General features: G+C 37.1%; 1 protein-coding gene across 3 annotated transcripts; it reads right to left on the bottom strand.

Moving 5' to 3' along the window:
* Positions 1-212: 212 nt before the first annotated feature.
* On the bottom strand, positions 213-10,847 carry gnpat2 (glyceronephosphate O-acyltransferase 2). Of its 3 annotated transcripts, none has more exons than XR_007187155.1 (16): positions 10,698-10,847; positions 8,652-8,843; positions 7,465-7,641; positions 7,247-7,376; positions 6,816-6,943; positions 6,154-6,229; positions 5,923-6,074; positions 5,696-5,826; positions 4,933-5,156; positions 3,637-3,885; positions 1,552-1,631; positions 1,342-1,482; positions 1,142-1,250; positions 949-1,042; positions 773-834; positions 213-656 (listed from the first exon to the last, which is right to left on the bottom strand). XR_007187155.1 is itself a non-coding variant. In XM_048207725.1 (16 exons), exons 1-16 carry the CDS (start codon positions 10,707-10,709, stop codon positions 613-615), a joined length of 1,992 nt encoding a protein of 663 aa, XP_048063682.1. In that variant the 5' UTR covers positions 10,710-10,846; the 3' UTR covers positions 213-612. The 3 variants fall into 3 exon arrangements, 2 of the variants coding, with proteins under 2 accessions (XP_048063682.1, XP_048063684.1); XM_048207725.1 differs by having other exon boundaries at positions 1,142-1,241; positions 10,698-10,846; XM_048207727.1 differs by lacking the exons at positions 213-656; positions 773-834; positions 949-1,042 and having other exon boundaries at positions 1,142-1,262.
* Positions 10,848-11,740: the final 893 nt, after the last annotated feature.

Genomic DNA, 11,740 nt, shown 5'->3' with positions numbered 1-11,740 from the left:
GTTTGGAACGACATGAGGGTGAGTCATTAATGACATAATTTTCATTTTTGGGTGAACTAACCCTTTAAGCCTTGCTGACTTTTCTTTGAAAAGGGACTTTATTTCATGCTTATTAGTTTAGCCTTCTATTATTATTATTATTATTATTATTATTATTATTCTATTTCTATTTCTATTCTATTAATTTTTCCTGCTTTATTAAACAAAGGAAGTGCGGCAGTAATCAAGATTTTATTACAATGATATCATACAAAAATATATATTTAAAAAAATATGCAATTAATGTAATTATTTGATTATCAAAATTAAAAAAAAAACATGTTAAATTGCATGTTAAACATGCATATAAAATGAACACTTAAAAGATGAATATATCTTTAAATTTATATTTTGCTGTTGATATACCATAATTACCTGTTATGATTTTCACATGACCTATCTAAAATTAAATCATCTATACTGCAACAACAGTCCAAAATAACTGATGTTCTACATCAAGAGCCGCTACTGCAGGTTTACTCTGTGTTTGACACTAAAACACATATGGTACTAATACTTATTAGCACTTCTACAGTAAAAGAATCTTGAGTCGCTGTTGTCTGATTCTCCTCATCACAGTCTGGCGTCTACACTGATTCGAGGGCTCCAACCGTCATCTGTCATGAAGAAGACAAAGTACAACACATTACACTACTTGACAGAGCAGAAATACCCTTTAGTTTGCAACAAAACTACTGCAAAAGAAAAAACTAAAATCAATCAATAATCTTACTCAGCGTGTCCCATATTCTCTTCACTGCAGATTTATTCACTCTGAACTCATTCTGGTCGTCACTGAGATACAGAGAGAGATGACATTGTTATTAACTTCATTTCTGTGCTCGTAAATGCGTTTCAATTTCAAAGTTCATTTCACAGAGGACTTGTATGTGTGTTGTATCAGTTTACACTTTAGTTTTGGTCACAGCAGCCATCCTGAGCAAAGCTGAGAGAACGTTCTTCTGTAGGTCAGATGACAAACACTCATAGGACTGAACTTCACCTGAGACAGAGACATAACTATACATGAGAATCTGTTACATTATCATCAAGGTTATTTCACAAATACTGGCAAAAGTCAAAATAGGGAAATGACCCACACCTGAAATAAGGAGCTTCATAATGAAACTGCGGATGCTGGTTGAAAACATCTTCTCTCTGAAAGTCTGCGAGTTCTCTTCACACAGGTACCTAAACACCACCTAAACACACTGATATCAGTGCTGACGTGTTTAACATTCTGTTACTCACCAATCGACATGGTGAACTGCCTGGACAATTTTTGTAGATGACTACAATCACCTGGTAACTCTCAATAAAAGGCTGCAGAATGGTTCTGAGGAAGATGATGGTGTCCTGGCCGTCGTCTCTCACATAGACCTCTTCATCAGAGCGGCCGATTACACCAGACTGCTGTAGCAAAGAGCAGCCCTCCTCGTAGTCCTGAGAGAGAGGCAGATGTTTAGATGGATGTCCTGTGATTAACAGCTTCATTTAGACAATCAGACTCACCTGAACAGCTTGACCAGGAATGAAGACAAACTCGTTGGAAAAGAGCTCCAGAAGGAATTTAAAATGATGAAACACGTCGTCTGGAAAGGAAACAACCTTGTTTCTAAGGATCAGTTCAGCTAAAAATAACAGTTCTGTCATCATTTATTCACCCTCATGTCAGTCCAAACCTGTTTGACTTCTTTCTTGTGTGGAACACAAAACATTAGTAGAATATACAGGTGCTGGTCATATAATTAGAATATCATCAAAAAGTTGATTTATTTCATTAATTCCATTCAAAAAGTGAAACTTGTATATTATATTCATTCATTACACACAGAGTGATATATTTCAAATGTTTATTTCTTTTAATTTTGATGATTATAACTGACAACTAAGGAAAATCCCAAATTCAGTATCTCAGAAAATTAGAATTTTACTTAAGACCAATACAAAGAAAGGATTTTTAGAAATCTTGGCCAACTGAAAAGTATGAACATGAAAAGTATGAGCATGTACAGCACTCAATACTTAGTTGGGGCTCCTTTTGCCTGAATTACTGCAGCAATGCGGCGTGGCATGGAGTCGATCAGTCTGTGGCACTGCACAGGTGTTATGAGAGCCCAGGTTGCTCTGATAGTGGCCTTCAGCTCTTCTGCATTGTTGGGTCTGGCATATCGCATCTTCCTCTTCACAATAAGGTCAGGTGAGTTTGCTGGTCAATTAAGAACAGGGATACCATGGTCCTTAAACCAGGTACTGGTAGCTTTGGCACTGTGTGCAGGTGCCAAGTCCTGTTGGAAAATGAAATCTGCATCTCCATAAAGTTGGTCAGCAGCAGGAAGCATGAAGTGCTCTAAAACTTCCTGGTATACGGCTGCGTTGACCTTGGACCTCAGAAAACACAGTGGACAAACACCAGCAGATGACATGGCACCCCAAACCATCACTGACTGTGGAAACTTTACACTGGACCTCTCCTCTCTTCCTCCAGACTCTGGGACCCTGATTTCCAAAGGAAATGCAAAATTTACTTTCATCAGAGAACATAACTTTGGACCACTTAGCAGCAGTCCAGTCCTTTTTGTCTTTAGCCCAGGCGAGACGCTTCTGACGCTGTCTGTTGTTCAAGAGTGGCTTGACACAAGGAATGCGACAGCTGAAACCCATGTCTTGCATACGTCTGTGCGTAGTGGTTCTTGAAGCACTGATTGTGAATCTCCCCCACATTTTTGAATGGGTTTTGTTTCACAATCCTCTCCAGAGTGCGGTTATCCCTATTGCTTGTACACTTTTTTCTACCACATATTTTCCTTCCCTTCGCCTCTCTATTAATGTGCTTGGACACAGAGCTCTGTGAACAGCCAGCCTCTTTTGCAATGACCTTTTGTGTCTTGCCCTCCTTGTGCAAGGTGTCAATGGTCGTCTTTTGGACAACTGTCAAGTCAGCAGTCTTCCCCATGATTGTGTAGCCTACAGAACTAGACTGAGAGACCATTTAAAGGCCTTTGCAGGTGTTTTGAGTTAATTAGCTGATTAGAGTGTGGCACCAGGTGTCTTCAATATTGAACCTTTTCACAATATTCTAATTTTCTGAGATACTGAATTTGGGATTTTCCTTAGTTGTCAGTTATAATCATCAAAATTAAAAGAAATAAACATTTGAAATATATCAGTCTGTGTGTAATGAATGAATATAATATACAAGTTTCACTTTTTGAATGGAATTAGTGAAATAAATCAACTTTTTGATGATATTCTAATTATATGACCAGCCACATGCAACTTTTTTCATAGTTAAAGTGAATGGGAGATCCAGAAAATGGCCATAAAAGTCATGTTTTTGAGTCACACAATAGCTTTGTGAAACAGACCAATATTTAAGTCATTTATTCACTGAAAATCTTTCCCAGAATAGTCATATGAAATACATTTATGGTGCTTTTTCATACATTTTGGAGCTTGAAATCAACAGACTTTCATTGCAACCTTGGAAATTCCTCAAAATATTACTGTTTGACATAAGAAAAACAATTTTGCAGTAAATAACATGAGGGTGATTAAACATATGAGAACTTCCTGTGATGCTCTCATACTACTCACCTGTCCTACTGCTTATAGCTGTTGTCATTGCAACTGCCACCATAGCTGGCCGTGTGAAAACATGTACTGCTTGATTCCTGTAGGAGGCGCATATGAGCACAGCAGCAGCACGTTGGAACACGCCCTCCTCTTGAGTGACAGGTCCTGGACCCTCCTCCTCCACTAAATAGACACACCCCCTCTCACAGCGCACTACTGAGTGATGCAGGGTCAAGATCGATGACATCACTTCAGAATCCAAAACATGCTCTACCAAACAAAAAGAGGGGGAAGAATGATTGGAATGTTATAGGTGGTTGCTAGAGTGTTGTTATGCAGTTGCTAGGGTATTCCGAGTGGTTGCTACACAGTTGTTAGTGTGTTGGGGGTGGTCAACTCTTCAGGCTGTGCATTAAAAATGATGATATGAAAATAAAATCATTATTTTTACTATGAAGAAGTTATTATTGTAATTAACGGTGGCTTAAACAAGCATCTTTTCTTTCCACAAGACTTAACACAAACAAATTTAAGAACTTCTATCCCGTTTGCCCCATATTGAATGGTCAGTCTGTGTGATTGCCATAGGAACAGCCCTGAATGGGGTTTTTGTTGTTTTCAGATGCTGTTGATCCCATTCACATGTTTGGCTTTAGTCCCAGAATTAAAGAACCTTTACAAGTGGTTCACAATTCTTGGAAGGCTAAACTAGAGACCCTTGGAAAGAGCTCATGAATATTCAAACCATACAGAAGTACAGAGCTCAAATGATACTGTTTTCTCTGTGGACAGCATCTGCTGTTGATTTTATGGCATAAAATATTTTGACTTGTCCCTCAGTTTGTAAAAACAAGCCAACATTGTGTTTACAGTAATATACGTACTGTATTATTGAAGTATATGGGGCATTATATTGTTGTGAAAGCAATCCCTCCGAACAAATATGTGCTATTTGAGCTGTAAAGTTTTCTAAATTGTGCTTTTTTTCAACCTTTTCTGGTATTTGCAGAAATTACTGCATTAACATGATCAGAACAGGAGACGAAATATGAGACATAATTTTGCATCACACTAGTCTCACATGTTTGTGTAATGTTTACTTTTGCCAGACTTCCCTTGTAAGTGCATCAGTGCAAACAATTTATTTTTAAACTGTAAAATGAGCCAAAACTACTTTCTATGCTAACTGACTGCATCTCACAGAAGCTGTCTGTAGAGTGTATCTTGCACTGAACATACTATCTTCCTTTAAAGGAGCTGATTGTATGTTCTATTCAGGGTTTATTTATTGAATGTCATCTCTACATGTGTCCTTACTAGGCCATCTGAGGTGGGCTCCAAACTGCAGGGCGATTCTCCTCAGCCAGAGGGTTTTGTGGGTCAGCAGGTCCAAATCAATGCCCTGGAGGTTCTGAAGGAGAATCACAGCCATCAGGTTCCAGGCGCTCAATACCGAATTTCTCTCCTGCAAACGGATGATCATGTGGGCTAGACCAGATACAAACTCCTGTGTCTCCTTATTGGGCTTCATGGGCAGATCTCTATTAATGAGACAGAAGAAATAAAGAGTGAGCTTTTGTGGAGGTAAACTGAGCAACTATTTGTGCAATAATATACTACTACTACTGCAGTATGGAGTTTGTATACTTGTCAGTTTGCAACTCCCAAGAAGCAAAAATGTTCTGTATAGTACTATGGCACATACTAAGTGAAATACTGTATATCCCACAATGCAATGCAGTCAACTTCACCGTGCATTTACACTGTGGGGATTGAATATCAACCATGATTTTTAAAATCGTATCAGTCAATCAGTCTTGCTCAAGAGGCAGTCATATGCAAATGTATTTGCCCGTGTGACATCACAGATCCCATTAAATAAATGCTCTGTTTATAATGAGGAGGACATTTTAAGCTATAAAACTTGCAGGAAGTTTTAATGGTACAAAGACATATGTCAAAAGCTCAAGGCAAATTTGATGTCTCATGTCATGACCCCTTTTAAATAATTTTTCACGGCATAATGCAGACTATTTCAGATATTATTATTATTTTAAATAGTCAAGTGTGTGTGTATTACCTGGGTACCAGATTATACTGCCTGTTGTTTATCTTTCCCTTGACCAGGTCTCTCACAGACACAGGGTTTCCAAAGCACACATGCATGCTGCCGTAATTCTCCTTCAGCACCGTCCTGGCCTTCAGCAAACCCTGCAGATCCACAGCAAGAGCTTAGCACCACGTTCATTCCTTCATATTTTCAAATGCATGAAACTTTGGCTCTCTTTGTGGCTTTAAAAGCTGTACCCCTGTGGTTTCTCTAGGTTTAGGGACACCCAGCAGCTCACGAGCAAGAAGCGACTCCTCCAACACACGCTCATAACTGATGCTGATGGGGACCAGACTGATGTCAAACACCTCTCCTTTAAAAAAGGGCTCCAACACCATGTGCATCATTCCTGTGAGAATCCAAACAGAACTTGAGGACCAAGAACATGCAGCCACATTTCCAACTTACTATCTTAAATGTAATCTTACCTAGTTTTGGTGTTAGAGATTTCAGCGTTCTACTCCGTAATCCTTCGACGTAAAACTCTAATGGAGCATAACCTGTCTGCAGAAAAACAGCTACTGTGAGTATCACTGCTAACTATATTTTTAGGGGCTATATAAGTGTTTCTGTAGAACATACGGAAGCTTGTTTCGGCCACTAAATAACAAAATAAAAAAGGTAATTGCAACTTTTTATCTCACAATTTTGACTTGTTTCTCAGAATTGTGAGATTTAAACTTGCAATTGTGAGTTATAGTCAGAATGTTATAAAATCAGAATTATAATTATATATATATATTTATTTATTTATTTATAATTATAATTATAAATATAAACCCACAATTGCTAGTTCTAAATATAAACTCGCAATTCTGAGAAAAAACATCAGTCTTCCCTCACAATTAGACATTAAAACACGCAATTTTTAGTTTATATCTCGCAATTCTGACTTTATAACTCACAATTGCAAGTTTATATCTCGCAATTCTGAGAAAAAAAGTCAGAATTGTGAGATAAAAAGTCGCAAGTCTCACAAAGAGACTTCTTTTCAAAATCATTAAAAAAACTTACCGACCCTAAACTTTTGAATGGTTGTGTACAATAATTTCTAGAAAAAGAATGAATAAAGCATGCACTAAGTTCTCACCCGCACAATCGTTCTGACGTACTCGGACAGCACCGCCCAGTACAGCTTGTCTGAGCCAATGGCACGACGGATAAAGAATGCGCCTGACCGTCGTAAGATCTCACCAATCAGCTTCATCCCCATCAGAGCTGTTAGAGAAAAAAAGGTGGGCAGATTTGGAAAGAGGTGATTAGAGAAATATTTTACTGAATACAAGTTCTTAAATCCATCTTTAATGATGCACTAAGCAGATTTGTGTTTATGTTTTGACATGACAGCATTTAGTGGCCACCATGAGGCGATGCTCACCTTTCAGCTTTAAGTGTTAGTCATTTCAAACATTTGTCTAAAGTGTTGGGCATTACTTGGTGCACCTTTAAAATTAAAAAGTACATGATGTGACTGTGGGGTTTTGCCACCTACAATTACAACAAAAACCTGTAGATACTTGCGAATTCCAGCTGCAATGACGGGGAGAGAGAGGTCATAAGTGAACATGATGTAAGACAGAACAAGGAAGTCCATGTAGCTCCTGTGATTGGGCATCAGGATGACGGGATGCTCCTGAATGGCTTGCTGGAGCTAAATGATAAAAGAATTTGCAATTTTTTGGTGCAGTATTACTTTTTAAAAGTAGACATAATTTTTAAAAGGACAAGAAAACACTAACCCGTGCGAGTCCATCCTCGTTGACATTTATAGAGCTGAACACGCTTTTAAAAATTTTGCTCATTGCGAAGCCCAGCAGACGAATGAACCCCAGTTGAAGGTTTTGACTCATCTCGTCCAGTAACGCAGACGCTTCCTCTAGAACTGCCTCACGTGGTTCATCGCACTCAACCACGATCTGTGAGCGTGAGCAAGAAACAGTGAATAAAAACTGCTGTGACATCTTCCTTTAAAGGTGCCCTAGAATTGAAAATTGAATTTACCTCGGCATAGTTAAATAATTAGAGTTCTGTACATGGAAATGACATACAGTGAGTCTCAAACACCATTGTTTCCTCCTTCTTATGTAAATTTGATTTGTGCAAAAGACCTCTGAAGAACAGGCAAATCTCAACATAACACTGACTGTGACGCAACAGTCGTGATCATTAATATGAATATGCTGGCATATGCAAATTAATATTTGCATATGCCAGCCCATGTTCAAGGCATTAGACAAGCCAGTATTAACATCTGGAGCAGCACAGCCGAATCAACAGACTTTATGCAGGTAAGCAAGCAAGGACAATAGCGAAAAATGGCAGATGGAGCAATAATAACTGACATGATCCATGATATCATGATATTTTTAGTGATATTTGTAAAAGTTACCATTGTTTCTTACTGTATTCACAGAGACCAGAGCCATGTCGTTATTTTCATTATTAAACACTTGCAGTCTGTATAATGCACAAACACAACTTCATTCTTTATAAATCTCTCCAACAGTGTGTAATGTTAGCTTTAGCCCTGTTAGCATAGCCTCAAACTCATTCAGAATCAAATGTAAACATCCAAATAAATACCATACTTACATGATCTGATATGCTGCATTACAAACACTTTGTAAAGATCCATTTTGAGGGTTATATTAGCTGTGTGAACTTTGTTTATGCAATGTATTATAGAGTCACGAGCTTGGGGGCGGGGAGCGCAAGCATTTAAAGGGGACACGCACAGAATTGGCGCATTTTTAATTATGCCCCAAAACAGGCAGTTAAAAAATTTAATAATAAAAAATCTATGGGTTATTTTGAGCTGAAACTCCACAGACACATTCATGAGACACCTTAGACTTATATTACATCTTGTGAAAAAGGGTTCTAGGGCACCTTTAATATCTACTGTATCTCGCTCTCTCTCTCTCACCTCCTGTATGATGTAGCGCAGGTACTGTGATTCAAGCACCATCTTGTTTAGAGCAGCAGCTGAAATGGGTGTGGCTCCACGGTATGGCTGAGGTTTAAAGGTCCGAAAGGCGTGGCTTAAGTCACTGCTCCGCCTCCTCTCCTCCAGAATGTCAAAGAAGCCATCAGGTTCTGCACCCAGTGCTTCAGCACTCTAATAACACACACAATATTGCTAGTTCAATCAACAAGAAAGATAAATAGTTCATATAAACAGTATCAAAACAGATGTTGCATTTAGGTTATGTGCAGATTACATACTTGAATGGCCAAAAATGAACATTAATTTGATAAAATTACATTTTATTTGCAATCACATCTTAATTTTATACATCCAAAATTGTGAAATTTGTGAAATTACCTAAATGGAAGGTTTAAAGGTACAATATGTAATAATTTTGTCCGCTAGAGGTCGCTAGAAGCCTATTAAAAACAAAGGCGTAGCTTGATGACGGCAAGTTTGAGAGCGGAATCTTGGGACATGTGGTCTCTATCTCAACGGATGGTGCAAAAGAATAGGGATTGGAGTCGGGAAGAACTCATGTTTATGGATGCGATTATTAACGTTACTGTAGTATGAAGCAGAGCAGGACAGAGTGTTGTGGGAGCTGAACGAGGCCACTGGAGCGATTGAGCAACACATGCCTCACGAGCAGCAGGACTTTAATTATGCCACAGTCGCCGGCGCTGCTTCCGCTTTTCCGGTCATGAGTATGAGGTAACACAGCTCTGTTTATCATATTAGATACATTTGAGAGTGTTGAAAATGATTAACGTTACTCTGTGCGTTCGCTCGGCGGCTGCTGTTACACACTGCAGTAAGATAGATCGATTTTAGAATATCGTATTAAATATTGGATGGCTTGCGTTGATAAATGGCATGCAATTAATTTTAAAACGTATTGTATGATGTAGAAAATTATGTATTACTGTTAATAAAAATAAAGCTGCATCTGATTATGCTATGTTAGCTACTTCACAAAATAGTGTTTTTCTCAGAGGCATGGTAAAGCAAGGTACTCGCAAAAAATCAAGAAAATTCTTTTTCTGTCTATAAATATATCAAAACAGTTGTTCCCTTGTCTATTGCAACGTAATATTTTAAAGCATCTTTGGTGTTTCCATAGTTTCTACAAAATAAACCGGAAACCGAGGGTAACGCGGGTATGAAGCAATTGACAGGCGAGTCCTCACACGTCCCGGTGCCTTGGTTAAAATTGCAATTTTCTCACGATTTACAAATAGTTGGAATCATTTGGGATATTGTAAGTACTCAAGTGAACAAAATATATAACACTGGCCTAGTGGTTTTTACTGCAAAAATCTTACATATTGCACCTTTAAGTAGAATCGAAATCCTTTTTTATACGAAGACAAAAAAAAAACAGTTTTCAAAAACATTTGTGGGGCGTTATTTGTCTAATTTATTAAACAAAGAAACAAACAAAATTGTGATTATTCTCATTATTTTAACTTTTTTGAATGGGCTCGCGAGACACGAGCTTATACAAATAACGTTATATCATTTGTGAAAACCCGTTAAACTGAATTGAGCAGCGCGAGCGCACAGGGAGACTAGAAGAGATTTTCTGAGGTAAAACACTTTCCTTCTCGACAAATTATAACAATAACTTCTAAAAGATGATAAAAGATTGACCTAAATGATATCATTATATATTTTGAATTCAGAAAGGAGACACCAGCGCGTCCTGCGTAATTTTTGCCTAGCTTGTGTTGCTCATTTTCCGTGTTTTTCAGTAAAGCAAGCGAAACAAAAAGCGAAACAAAAACGAGTTTATACCACAAAGACATAAAAACTTAATTAAATGGCCATTTATAATCACCGAAGCGATATACGTTACACTTCAAGCGTTCATCGTTGATTATAATGAGATCGATATAAGTTAGTTTTGTCACTCTCTTTGTATACACGGTATTATAATGCACGTCCGGATTGATTGAATAAATATACAAAGATAATTTAACAAAAGACAGATCATGTTCATACCAATCGCTCCATGTCCCATACAGAAGCAGGTGTTCTTTTGCCCCCTCCTCTGACAACACGACATCCGAGTGAACTGAACCGACAGACACTCGGACCGAACCAATGAGCGCGCGCACCGCGGGAACGCCTCTTGTCGCGTGACCTGTTACCCCCAATAATCTCCAATTTAAACAATCTGTCAGATTTTGATTTCACGAATTAAATAGTATGTTAAATGTTATAATGAACATTATTTTTTATTAATAAATAAATAAATAAATAAATGTTAGTTCTTTTATTATTGATGAGCTTTAAAACTATTAATTTGGCAGATCATGGATGTTTTAAATCATTCTGATCTTATGGTGAAGAATTTCAGCACCTGTATGAAATGAAAGATAATAAACATTTACTGTCCAAACCTCAGATATATTCATTTACAGATAAATTAAATAAACAGAAGAATTAAATCAGAATGACACAATATATTTCCTGCTGTAGTTTTACTGAAGATCAAAACAGATGGATTTTCCTTCAAAGAAGAATCACCTGAGAATCTACTGCTCTTTCACTGAAAGAAAATCAGACAAAACACCAAACACTCTCTTTTTGAAACTAATAGCTGAAAATAATTTTCAATTAAAAGGCAAAAAAAAAAAAAATTTATATATATATATATATATATATATATATATATATATATATATATATATATATATATATAATGTTATATCAACAGCATCAAGCTACAGATATAGAATATTTTTTATATTACAATATAATATATTACAATATTATACAATAAAGTGAGTCTGTCTCATATACTACATATCTAAATCTTTAAACCCCAATGAAACCATAATAAAATGGAAGAACCCCAATGATTAGTAATTCATAGGAAAATATGACAGCATATCTTTCTTCAGTAACACATAAAGTTCTGGTTAAAAACATATGAAGGCAGGAATATCAGAATACAGCTGTGATATGACCACATATGACCTATTAAATGATCAGACAGATAAAATATTACTTAATATGTTATCAAAAAAGGTACCAAGTAA

This window comes from Megalobrama amblycephala, linkage group LG11 (genome assembly GCF_018812025.1).
Source record: "Megalobrama amblycephala isolate DHTTF-2021 linkage group LG11, ASM1881202v1, whole genome shotgun sequence".
NCBI classification, from domain to species: Eukaryota; Metazoa; Chordata; class Actinopteri; order Cypriniformes; family Xenocyprididae; genus Megalobrama; species Megalobrama amblycephala.
Note: the sequence above shows the minus strand (reverse complement) of the source record. Positions and strands in the feature narration are given on the sequence as shown.